Source organism: Euphorbia lathyris, chromosome 5, assembly GCF_963576675.1.
Source record: "Euphorbia lathyris chromosome 5, ddEupLath1.1, whole genome shotgun sequence".
Taxonomy (NCBI): Eukaryota; Viridiplantae; Streptophyta; class Magnoliopsida; order Malpighiales; family Euphorbiaceae; genus Euphorbia; species Euphorbia lathyris.
The window spans coordinates 90,081,893-90,095,658 of NC_088914.1; the positions used below are offsets into that span (position 1 = coordinate 90,081,893).

The 13,766-nt window shown below is 35.3% G+C and overlaps 1 protein-coding gene across 1 annotated transcript; it reads left to right on the forward strand.

Moving 5' to 3' along the window:
• Window positions 1–504: 504 nt before the first annotated feature.
• On the forward strand, window positions 505–2,147 carry LOC136229927 (stemmadenine O-acetyltransferase-like). The gene is made up of 3 exons (XM_066018785.1): window positions 505–892; window positions 1,122–1,333; window positions 1,370–2,147. Exons 1-3 carry the CDS (start codon window positions 517–519, stop codon window positions 1,982–1,984), a joined length of 1,203 nt encoding a protein of 400 aa, XP_065874857.1. The 5' UTR covers window positions 505–516; the 3' UTR covers window positions 1,985–2,147.
• Window positions 2,148–13,766: the final 11,619 nt, after the last annotated feature.

Below are 13,766 nucleotides of genomic sequence, written 5' to 3' on the forward strand. Positions count from 1 at the left end.
CGGCTAACATGAACCATCATATAAAACCATGAAATCACAATATTATGGTTCATGTCATAAGATGTGGCTAAGTTTTACGCTGGCCGCCACAAACCTACTGCAACCCTCCTCCTTTGTCCGGGTTTGGGACCGGCTGTAAATGTCACCAAGTGACCCTCACAAGCGGAGTTTTTTGTCAATCTATCTAAAATATTTATTATGTTATTAATATAGTTACAAAAAACTAACAAATAATATACGAAACTATTTCAATTTATCGATAAACTTGTTTAGAGGTCCGATTTGACACTTAAATAATAGTCAAACCAGTTCTTACAAATTTTAAATAGCACATGACTAAAATTGATCTTGTTGAAAATATTATGGTTAAATTTGCACGTTAGAACTAAATCTGCAAACATTCGAACTAAATATATACTTAGCTTGAAACATATAATTCACAGGTTAACAGGTCTATATAAGAGGGTAACTTAAAGTAGAAAACATGTAAATAATTTAATTCCAAACAAGAACAGAATGAAGATGGAAACAAAGATCATCTCCAAAGAATTTATCAAGCCATCTTCTCCAACACCATATCACCTCCGCCATCTCCATTTTTCCTTTCTTGATCAATTCCATCCCCATATTTTCGTGCCTTTTATTTATTTCTACCCTAAAAAATCATTAACAAACTCAGAAAGAAGTAAGCTATTGAAGAAATCATTATCAAAGGTTTTAACTATATTCTACCCAGCTGCAGGGCGTGTTAGAAACTCCTACATAGACTGCAACGATGAAGGTCTCCTATTCGTCGAAGCCAAAGTTAATTGTGAACTTTCGGATGTTCTTCGAGACCGAAACCTTAATAACAACAACTGTTTTGTTCCTCCTCGGCTCCATGACCTGGCAGGTTTTGTTGAAATAATAAACTTATAATTAATAGTCTAATTTGGTCCAATGTATTGTCCAAGAGTCATTTCTGTATCTGTATTTATAGAGAGTTAATGTTGTTTACTAAGAGTCATTTCTGTAATCTATAAATAGCTATCAATACAAGTAATAAAGTAAGAGAAGAATTTTCTTCCAGCAATTATACTCTTCCTCTATACCTTTGAAAGTTTATTTATTTGATCCAACAGGTTGTAGCCAGATCACCTTCTTCAATTGTGGTGGAATAGCCCTTTCATTGTCATTGTCGCATAAAGTTTGCGACCTTTTGTCATTCATTACGTTCCTAAACTGTTGGACATCCATTGCTAGACGAGACATGGACACGGACACGGGCAGGAGTGCTGATATGATTAACAATATTCCTCCTTTTGGTTCAGCTAAGCTGTTTCCACCTATGGACGCATTTGGGGTTGATCTCAACGTATTGAAAGCCTAGGAAAAACTCGTGGCCAAGGCCTTCATGTTCAATAATGCTACAATTGCAGACCTGAAAGCTCAATATACCGCGATTAATGGTAGAAGGTTGTCGCGTGTGGAGGCGTTAACTGACTTTATCTGCAGTCGATTCATGGAGGCAACTCAGCACAAGAATAAGAAGTATAGGGTGACACAAGCAGTGAACTTGCGGACAAGGATGGATCCGCCATTTCCCATGCTTTCGTTTGGGAACTATTCGATTCCCCATGATTCAACATCAAGTGTAAATGCGGAGTTTATAAAGAAGCTTCAAACCAAGGATGAACAGATAAATTTCTTGAAGAGAACGTTCGAAAATTTCAGTAAGGAAGAGGTTGTTTCATTCAGTTTCACTAGTCTTATAAACATACCTTTACATGATATTGATTTTGGATGGGGAAAACCTTTATGGACAACAGTAACTGCTATGTCTACCAAGAATGTTATCATTTTACTTCCAATAAAAGATGGGTTGGGCATAGAGGCATTGTTTACATCGAAAGAGGAAGACATGGCTAAGTTTGAGCTCGATAATCAGCTTCTTCAGTATGTTTCAACTCCAACATTGAAGCTAGATGCTCATTCAAGGTTGTGAATATTCAAATTATAGGTTTGCCTTATAGTGTTTTTTGTTTTGGTTGTCAACTATGTTGCACGGACACTCCCTTTAGTAGCGTTTTGGTGTTGCGTGCCATATCCATACGTGTTTCGTATCCATTCAGTTGTGGTTTATGAAGGTTATGTTTTAAAAATAAAGTTTTCCGTATCTGTTTCTGTGTCCATATCGGTATGCATGCCAGTGTCCATATTGGTGGAACAGGTTGTTATCAAAATAAATAAATAAAAAGGTAAATAATTATAAGGTCCTTATATTTTTGCTTAAATAAACTAGTAAGGTTCTGTTTTTTTATAGCTGAAAAAAACTGAACTGAACTGAATTGAACTGAATTAAATACTACGAACTGAACAGAATTGAATTTAACTGATGTTACTGAACTTAATTGAATGCTAGTGAACCTAACTGAATACTACCGAACTTAATCAAATTTAACAATAATGATGATATTAGACTTTGAAATAATTTTAATGATAATATTAGACATTAATAAGCTATAATAATAATAATGGTTCTAATAATAATAATAATAATATTAATAATAAATAAATATATTATTAAAGATAAAACTAAATTGAATATCAAATAAAAGCTCAGTTCGATAAAAGCCTATGAAATTAAATAAAAATGAGTCTAATTTAAATTAAAAATACAGATTATATACAAACACAAATTTACATACAATTTAAAGCCTATGGAATTAAATACACATTTTCATATGAATACAAACTCTTAACTTTTTATTACAATTAAGGGTTAATGTGCAAAAATACTCCTAACATTTTGGGTTTCATCCCTAAGGTCTAAAATGGTGCAATTTTATCCCTAACATTGATAAATTGGATAATTTATCTGTCACGTCCGTATCTAAATTTTATAAATTTTAATTCTCAAAATATATATATATATATATATATATATTTTGGAGTGTTAATTAATTATAAAGTCAAGTTAGGTTTAATTTAATACTTTTACACGTAAATCAAAACTTTTGGGTAAATTTTATAAAAAATTATAATTAAGGAGAATCTTTTAATAATATAATTAAGATTATAAATTAATATTTTTATTTTTACTCACTATTAATATACGATTTCTATGTTATTGAAGTTTTTAACATATATATATAAAGAATTGATTTTCTTTAAGTCTTGTTTCAATTTATGCAAGAAAATGGAGTATGATATTATAATATTATAATATATATATATAATATGTGTTGAATTATTCTTAATGTGTCAATATAAAATTAAGAGTGTTCTTATTCTCTTAAACGTGTCATAAGTGGGATTGTCAAATTTTAATGTTATTATATTGTAAGTGGAAGTGGATAAATATCTATAATAATAATTAGTTGGAATTATAAGACACATCCATTTTTATTGTTTGTGCTCAAATATGTGATGTCAAAAATGGAAAAACGTGGCATTATTTTATCTAAACACATCTCACTTTTTGAATATAATCATGACACATAGAATTTTTCTCAAAAATATAATTAAGGCTTAATACATCATTTGCCCCTTGAACTTGTCCAAAATGGTTGATTGGTCCCCTGAACTTTCAAAGTGCCTTTATAGCCTCCTGAACTTGCATAAAATATTCAGTTAGCCCCCTGAACTTGCCTAAAATGTAATCAATTAATCACTCGATTGTAAAAAAGTAAGTTAAATGCGGAAGATATGTTTCACGTATTTTAAAAAAGTAAAACGATCAAGATCGGAGTATGCGATTATAATATTAGAGAAGAAAATGTTTTATAGTTGAACAAGTAAGAAATTCCTTTTTAACATGTTTTAATCTATTTTGTGAAGTATGTAATAACATTCTAAGGTACGTGTAACATATCTATCGCATTTGACTTACTTTTTTACAACCGAATAATCAATTGATTACATTTTATGCAAGTTCAGGAGGCTAACTGAACAGTTTATACAAGTTCAGGGGGCTATCAAGACACTTTAAAAGTTCAGGGGGCCAATCAATCATATTGAACAAGTTCAGGGGGCAAATGATGTATTAAGCCTATAATTAAATAAAGGCTTTATAAATAGGGATGATTTTGGATCCAATATAGAGTTTTAATTGACGGTTTTGATCACAGTTTTGATAGCAAACGATGAAATCCGGGTTTAAAAGTGTCTCGTGTGGACATACTAGAATTTGTAACGTTTACGATGTAATATTATTTTAGTTTAGTTGTTTAGATTTATGTTCATATCAGTTCTAGTTAGACAGTTAGCTATTATATATGAAAATAGACGATCATTTGGAGGTTTTGATTACGGAAAAAAGTAACTTTAATAGTTAGAATTAAAATACGTTAAAAATAGAAGGACTAATACTGATATTTGTCAAGTAGAGTTGGTATAAAGTTGAATATAAAATTGGTACAAGAATTCGAATATAAACATAGTACAAATAGATTTATGATAATATAACGAGATTAACGGTATATTCGGCTAAAATAGTTATTCCGGTGACAAATAAAAATAAGTTTAAGTTTTAAATTATTTAAGTGGCTTTGAATACGTTTTATTAAATTGTTTAAAACTATATTGTTTAAAATATCTATATACTTTTGATTGTGATCATTTGAAGAATAATTATTTATTATCGTGGTATTTTAAAAATTGGGTTGGAAAATGAAATTGACTATATTATGCGAATTGTTTTTGGATTGAGAAAGTTGTTGCGATTATTGTTATTATTATGTGATTTGGATTGAAGTCCAAATATGATTTTTATATTGCGATATTTTGAAAGAAAGATAAAATGGTTTTGTCCATCTAGGATTGCCCGGGGTAGAAGTTGTAAGTTGTAAGACATACCTAATGGCGGTATGGCCAGAGTGCACGGCTGGTAGTCCTAACATTAGGCAAGGAACGAGATATGAATGAGATATCCCGATTATTGATATGATTGATGTTATGATAAACTATACGGGTGGAATTCGAGGATGGATACACATATACAAATTTTATATTATGTTTTTAAAATGCTGGATGATTTGATATTTTACGTTTGTTTGGTTACGAGTTGGTTTGTTAAAACGGTTATTTGTTCATGAGCGAGTTTGATAAAATGTTTATTCGAGTTGATTCGTTTTGATAAAATGATTTATCTATATAATTATATAGTAATAAGTAAATTGTACAATTAAATGATTAGCGTGTCAATCAACGTATCAATTAATTAAGAGAACTACGAAATATAAGAGAACTACTTAAAATAGGTATAGGTAGAACTACGTGGCTTTGATTCCCGGTTTAAAAATTAAAAAGACGTTCGGGATACGTAGAAAACTTGATAGAATTACCTAATAAACAAAATAAACTTTAGGTAGTCCGAATAAATTATTATCTAATAAAAAATAAGTTTGGCTTTTAGACTTCTAGAAGTTTGTTATCATGTTTCCGTTCATACCCGATGTCGTTTTGGGCTGGGTGTAACATTATCCCTAACATTGATAAATTGAGTAAATTTGAGAAATAATTTGATAAATTGTACTATTTTAGACATTAGGAGTAAAATTGCTCCTGACCCAAAACGTTAGGGGTATTTTTACACCTTAACTCTACAATTAAATGTGAAGCCTATCCCATAAATTTAGTTTTGTCCATTAATAATTGAAGGGAAAAAAGATGCAATTCCTAATTTTTTAATATGAATGCATACTTTAATTTTATTTTTTATTTTCAATTCCTGATTTTTATCTAATTTATAGATAATGATAAATTATAGATAAATAATAATAATAATTATAAATAATGATAAATTATAGACAAATAATTATAATAATAATAATAATAATAATAAATTATATATAAATATTTATAATTATAATAAATAATGATAAATTACTTAATGTTAAAACTGAAGACTGAAACTGGATGCTGAAATTTAATGCTGAAGCTGAATGCTGAACTGAACGGAACTGAACTGAATTGAATTGAACTGAACTTGCCTAAAGTGTAACTAATTAATAACTCGGTTGAAAAAAAACAAGCTGCATGCAGAAGATGTGTTGCACACACCTTAGAATATTATTACATAATTCACATAATAGATTAGAAAACATATTAAAAAAAGTTTTTATTTGCTCAACTATAGAACTTATCATCTTTGATATTAGAACCTCATACTTTCGAACTTGGTCATATTACTTTTTCAAGGCCTGTGCAACCCTTCTTTCACATACAATTTACTTTTTGGAAACTAAATGATTAATTGGTTATATTTTAAACAAGTTACGGAGACATTTTGAGCAAGTTAAAGACACTATCATAACAATTTAAAAATGGAGGAGACCAATTAAGTATTTTAGCGAGAGAAAATAATATTTTAAACCTTAAAGTTGACTTAATAATATTTACCATTCATTCGAAAATTATTTAATGTTGCCCACTCATAATTATAAAGATAAAGTGTAGATAAAGTGTTCCAATTGCCCACGCTTCATTTTCGATTGGTAAGATAAAGTGTTGAGTTAATAAGATTTAGGGTAAATAATTATAAGGTCCTTATATTTTTACTTAACACGCTGGTAAGTGCATCATATTATTAGCTTAAACTGTCATGATTAAATTCTTTAATTTATGGGAAGGAAAGATGCGGTGACCTAGACTTCGCCTCCGCCGCCTCCATTACAGCCGCCGCCTCCTTCCGCCGTCTGCAATGGCGACCCCAACCTCCGAATCCTCTGACGCGCCCTTTTTTATTGCATATCTTTTCGACCGTGATGCTTTCAGTAAACACCAGAAGCCGAAACCAGATTACCCTAAGCCGCCGCCCACGGCTCCTCCCTCTTTTCTGTCGGTTTTGCAAAAATCGATTGCCCCCACCGCCATTTCATCCCCATCACAACCAGTTATCTCGGAAGAAGGCGGTTTCAAATCCATCAAAATACAACAATAAATCTATGAGGAAAGGGTTAAATCCTTTCAACACTCGGTTATCGGTCGTATCACACTCAACAAAGGAGATAAACCATGGAAACACTCTGAACTCAAGCAACGCCTAAATCTGATTTGGAAGAGAGCTATGGACTGGAAGCTAATCTCTCTGGGAAAAGGATTTTATCAAATCATCATGCCGGATGCTGAAGCTCTGCAAACAATCTGGGGTTTGGGCGCTCTACAGCTCAAACCCGGTATCATGAGATTTATCCTCTGGACGTCGGGTTTCAATCCAGACGCGCATAAATCCACATCTGCTCAGGTATGGGTTCGCTTCTATAATTTACCTTGGGAGTTTTGGGATTCCCGGATTATTTCCAGTATCGCTAGAGTGGTTGGGGTTCCTATCCGTTTTGATAATAACACTGTGAATGGGGAATTCGTATGCAAGGGTCCTGATCGATGTGGATCTTTCCCGCGATATTCAGACACAGTTGAGAGTAGATACTGATAATCACAAACAATGGGTTTACCTGGAATACGAGCATCTGCCACCTCTCTGTGCAACTTTTTGTTCAATTGGTCACACCACTGCTCAATGCAGACGGAATAAAAACAGAGAAACAAAGCAACCTGCGCAGAAATCGAATAAGGGAGATATCGGGGATCTGAGTAAGAAGGAACCACCGGTCAATAGGGAACCGACCAATTCTAGTGAAGATTTGGAAACAGCAAACAGTGAAATTCCGGTTGTGGAAAATTCTCTGCAAATGATACTGCATCAAACTGCCAACCAAGAACCTATTAATGTGGAAACTAGAGAGGCCTCACGACTCTGGGGGGACTACTGTGAGGAAGGGAGCCATTCAACTTCAGATAACGAAGGTTTTGGTCATATTAAAGTCCCTTTGGTGATACCAAGGCCGTTAAACATGCCTGATGCTCCTACAAACCGGGAGCAACAACTTTGGCAGCCAAATCTAGAGCCGGAAATTGGGGAATCAGCAGATACTACTACTGAATGGACCACTGTCAGGAAAAAATTTAAGGGCAAAGCTATCAAATTGACGACTCCAACCCGCTCTAAAAGGCGGAGTAGACCACCAATCCGCTACTCATGTTAGTTCTGTACTGGAATTGCAGGGGCATTAATAACCCCAGCACTCAAAGAGCTTTAAAGCTTGTCTGTAATGTCAATCGACCCGATCTGGTTTGTATCTCTGAGCCTATGGTTCCCTATGATCGGATTGCATCTATTTTTTAGAAGTCCTTGGGCCTGCAGTTTGTAGCTGGTAACGATTCAGACTCGATTTGGCTTTTCTGTAAAATTGGTTGTATTAATTTATGCAATATTTGCTTGGTGCATGAGCAGCATATCTCCATACATTTTGGCTCCAACGGAGATGTCTCTTTATTATCCTTTATTTATGCAAGCACTTCTGCAGGGTCTCGTCGCTTGCTTTGGGACTCACTGCACCTCTCTTTCCGGCGTCAAGAGACTTGTGATTGGGGATTTCAATGCAATCACTGGCGCTCATGAAAAGACTGGACGGCTTCCCTCCGCCAGCTCCTGCACTGATTTCCGTGGTTTTATTAGTGCTAATGGTTTGATTGATGTTGAGACTACGGGTTTGTTCTACATATGGTCCAATGGGAGGCTGGGTTCAGAACATGTTGAAAGCAGACTGGACAGAGTGTTAGTGAATGAAGCTTTTATGGATGACTGGGATAAAATTGGCTGCTCGGCTCTCCCCCGGCATCATTCCGATCACAGCCCTTTGTTGTTCTCTTGCACTTCTGGTGTTGTCAGAAAATGCAGATTCCGCTATCTTTCTATGTGGAAGACGCATGAGTCCCTGAGAAATGTGGTAGCCGAGCTTTGGAACATCATTCAGATCTCCCTTCCTCCTGCGCAATTGTTCTGTTTCAAACTCAAATCTTTGCGCTAGAAGCTACGAATTTGGAATAGAGAGGTGTTCGGCCGGGTGGAAGTTAATATTGATAACGCTAAGGCCTCTCTTGAGCTGATTCAAAAAGAAATTGCGGATCAAGGGTTGAATGAGAATAATCGCGCTTCTGAAGAAGAGGCTCAGTGGGATTTAGACCTTCAATTGTATAGGCAAGAGCTGTTACTTCGGGATAAAAGCCGGGTGAATTGGTTGGCTGCTGGGGACCGTAACTCCACTTTCTTTCACCGCTGTGCTAAAGTAAAAAAGGTTCAAGCTCACCTCCAATCTCTCTCTATCGATGGTAATCTCACCAGGGACGAGGATGCAATCTCCTTGAATGTAATCGACTACTTCACGGAATTATTTACAGGTAGCGTCACCCCTGTTAATCTTGACGTGGTCGCAGAAGTGATCCCAGACTCTGTTTCCGTTGCAGACAATAAAGCCCTTACTAAGATTCCCACTAATGAAGAAATCAAGGCCGCTGTTTTCCATCTGAGCAGTCACAGTTCGCCGGGGCCAGACGGTTTTGGCAGCTCCTTCTACAGAGATTTCTGGGATATCATTTGCCTTGATGTGTGCAAAATGGTCCAAAGCTTCTTCTCCTCTGGCTACATGCTCCCGGGTTTAAATTCCAGTATCATGGCCCTTTTACCTAAAACTGCTGGAGCCAATGTAATCAGTCAATTTCGTCCTATTGTTATGGGCAACTTCAGTTACAAGATTATCTCTAAGATTCTGTCTGACAGGATGGCACCAGTTGCTGCGAATATAGTATCAGATAATCAATTCGGCTTCATTCAGGGAAGAAGTATTCACCACTGTATTGCAGCAGCTTCTGAAGGAGTGAATCTGTTGAGAAAAAATTGCTTTGGGGGTAATATGGCTCTAAAAATTGACATCAGGAAAGCTTTTCACACACTTAATTGGAATTTCCTCTTGGGTGTTCTTGAAGCTTTTAGCTTCTCTCTTCAGTTCCGAAGCTGGATTTTGGAGATCCTCAGATCCTCTCGAATCTCGATTATGCTTGGTGGAAGCCCAAAGGGTTATTTCGGCTGTTCTTGTGGGGTCCGACAAGGCGACCCGCTTTCCCCGATTCTTTTTGGAATTGCGGAGGACTTTTTTAGCAGATGGATTTCTAAATTGGAAAAGGAGGGAAGATTTAAACCCATGATTTACACCAGCCAATCCAGGTTCCCTTCTCATCTGCTCTATGCAGACGATATGTTGGTTTTTGGCCAGGCTTCTTTGCAAAATATGAGATGTATCAAAGATTTGTTCGATTTCTATGCTTCTATTTCGGGACAGGAGGTCAATTGGGACAAATCGGAAGCATTTTTCAGTAATTCAATCTCTGTGAATCGACGTCTAAGACTGGCTGGGGTCTTGGGTATCCGTATTGCTAACCTACCTTTCAACTATCTGGGGGTTCCGCTCTTTCAAGGGAGCCCTCGCGCTAGGTTTCTGTAGCCCCTTGCTGATCGATTCCTTGAGAAGTTCAGCCTTTGGAAGGGTCAATCTCTGTCTATGGCGGGCCGTCTTACCCTAATTAAATCAGCAATGACTGGAGCCTTAGTGCATTCTTTTCTGATTTACAGGTGGCCTTCCTCTTTGCTGGCAAAGATTAATAAAGCAATCCGCAATTTCCTTTGGACCGGTGATAGAGATACCCGCAAAATTGTCCCGGTGCCCTGGTCTATCTGCTGTTTACCTATGGCAAGTGGAGGATTGGGAATTAAAGACTATGGTCTTTTTAACTTCACTCTTATTGGGAAGTTCAGCTGGGAGTTACTTCTCCGAAAACAATTTATCCCCAAACTCCTCTGTCTGCGGTTTCTGGCACCTTCTGGTCTCTCCAAGAGGTATGTCTCCAACTCGTCCATTTGGGTCTCTGCAAGGCCAACATTTGAGACAATTAAAAAGGAGGTATTTTGGTGGTTTGGGGATCACTCTATTCTTAATTTTTGGACGGACGAATGGATCAATCCTTCCGTGGCAAATCAGCTTCATATCCCGCTGAATGAACAGAATTCTCTTTATGATCCGGTGCAGAATTTCAGAAACGGTAATGAGTGGATTAACATTGATCACCTACCGGTTATGGTGCAACAGAACATACAGCAGGTTTATCAAAGAAAAGATTCTAGAGATGTCTGCATCTGGACCAAAACGGATACTGGCGTCCTCACTGCTCGTATATTCTATGAGACGCTCTGCCTGACGGAACCTGTTATTTGGCACCGTTTTGTTTGGAACTCAGCTATCCCTCCCCGTCGTTCTCTGGCCTGCTGGTTGTTAATCCAGCGAAAACTCGCTTCACAGGTCCATCTGCAGCATCGAGGATTTGCACTCCCATCTCGCTGTGAGCTTTGCAAATCGGACATTGAAAGCCTAGACCACATGTTCGTTAATTGCTGCACCGCAAATCATTTGTGGTTATTTGTTTTTGAACTGTTCTCTGTTTTGATGCCTCCTGCTGCTACTTTCCCTGATCTTTTCAATACTGTTTGTGAGATGAGGATCCGAAGCCAGATTAGAAGAATTTGGCAAGGGGCTGTGGTTTCCTGTGTCTGGTTTATTTGGCACATTAGAAACAAGGCCATTTTTGAAGAGGAGCTTCCTTCAATCCAAACGTTAAAACTCAATTTGCTTCATTTTATTCGCGAGCTTGAGCCGGGTGCAGGTTTTCGTACAAGACCTCCTCCGGAGCCAAATTTTACTACTGTCAGATGGCTTCCGCCTCCCGCTGGATGGACCAAAGTGAACACCGACGGGGCTGCATCAGGATCCCCTGGAATGGCAGGAGCTGGGGGAGTGTTCCGAAATTCGAGAGGATTTATGAAGGGCTGCTTTGCGTTCAATATCCCGGACTCCTATGCTCACATTGCAGAATTGAAAGCAATTATCTTTGCCATTGAGTCAGCATGGGAGAGGGAATGGACTAATCTTTGGATTGAATCTGATTCTTCTTATGCAATATCAATGTTTAGAAGCAACTCTCATAACGTTCCTTGGATAATCCGACAGGATTGGCTCCGTTGTCTCGAGCTCTGTGCATTGATGAACTGTCGGATTTCTCACATCTATAGAGAAGGAAATCAAGCTGCTGATAGACTTGCAAACTTCGGAAAAAATTCGACTGATATAACTTGGTGGAGCGCAGCACCACATTTTTGCAATTCTTTTATTTTTGATGATCTCTGTAACATAGCTCATGTTCGTTTTCATTAACTCCCTCTTTGTAATTCTTTCTATTTTTTAATAATATTCGGGTTGGCTGAGGTCTTCGGAGGTGCCGATCTAGTTGGGATGTTTGGACCCTCAGCCGCGTCCCAGCCTTTCATTCAAAAAAAAAAAGTCCATCATATTATTATAAAGTTCTTAAGTTTTATCTTAATCAATTCTTTAGTCCTTCCATTTGTTTTTATGTATGAAAGTTCAAAATTGACCCTAGTTATATACATAAAAAATTTTATCTTTTAATTTCAAATTTAATCTAATTAGTTTTAATGAAGTATTTGAACTACATATACACCGAAATTAATATACTTGACAAAATGTATTATTAATTTTCTTAAGTTGTAATTATTTTGTTCTTTATTTTTTAATATAATATCTTTAAACTAACACTAAATATTATTATAATTTTTCTATAATTTTTTAAAAATCATATTTTTTTTATTCATTCGTAAAATTTATTAGAGTTGAAAAAACTTTTTACAATGATAATCTTACTCCTATTTTAATAATTTTTAAATATTTTTCATTCATGTTTTAGTCAATAAATTTTACGTTATTAAATTAAAGTTCTATAATTATATAAAAATTAATAAATCAATTACTTTATATTGGAGAGATTGTGATTATGTAGAGAGAAAAAAATATAAAATAGGAAAAATATATGTTTATTAAAACATAAAGTAAATGGTAATTTTGGTATTTTAAAATTTATTTAGTATAGTTTGACCATTGTCTCAAGCATAAGGACTAAAGAGTTAATAAAAACAAAAACTGAAGGACTATATAATTATTTCTAAAACCAGAGAGACTAAGTAGTGTATTAGGTAAAAACACATGGACCTTATAATTATTTACCCTAATATTTATCATTCATTCGAAAATTATTAAGTCAACTTTACTTTTTCTTAATAATATTTTAAACCTTAAAGCATGTCATTTTTGTTGGAACACATTATCTACACTTTATCTTCAGGATTATGAGTGGGCAACATTAGGGTGCACTCGAGCCGAACCGAGACTGAACAGGGTTCGGTTCAGCTCGGCTCGAGAAGTACTGAGATCTCATCGAGCCTGAAATTTTGATGCTCGGCTCAAGCTCGATATAGGTTCGGCTCGAGCTCGAAGCTCGTCAAGCGGCTCGTTTTGATATTTTTTTTAAAACAGTTTTGAATATACTTAATTATACTTGATTAATATTTTATTATCTAAAATCAGTCTTCTAATTAAGGAATACTAAATTTAAACTCCAAACTTGAAAAAAAAAATCCGGGAAGGTAGAATAGAAATTTCTACGATAAAATATGATGATAATATGATCAAGTATAAAAAAAAACATTCAATAAAAAAAGTTCCCCCCCCAATTCGTTTTTTTTCTTACGACACTAAAATCAAATTTGGATTTTCAGATTTTTTTGAACAAAACATCAATCTATGGTTGAATTCGAATTGGAATTTTGATCCAATTTCAATTTGAGTAACAAATGCAACTTTTTCAGTCAGTATAACTTTTTTCGGAATATTTACAGCGTCCTCCTTCTATAAGCCTTCTTATTTACCTTTACAAAATTTTAATTTTTTCAATTCATCTACTAAAAAAAGTTTGAAGAAAATTCTTTCGGACAAAATAATAAATGTGATATATAATTGGTCCTATAATCGATGTCATTTTTTTAG

What these genes read in the sequence shown, in the direction of transcription:
- LOC136229927 (XM_066018785.1), top strand. Translation starts at nt 517, where the DNA reads ATGAAGATGGAAACAAAGATCATCTCCAAAGAATTTATCAAGCCATCT. An exon ending in TCGGCTCCATGACCTGGCAG is followed by an intron (nt 893 to 1,121) that starts GTTTTGTTGAAA and finishes TTGATCCAACAG; the next exon opens with GTTGTAGCCAGATCACCTTC. An exon ending in AGCTGTTTCCACCTATGGAC is followed by an intron (nt 1,334 to 1,369) that starts GCATTTGGGGTT and finishes TTGAAAGCCTAG; the next exon opens with GAAAAACTCGTGGCCAAGGC.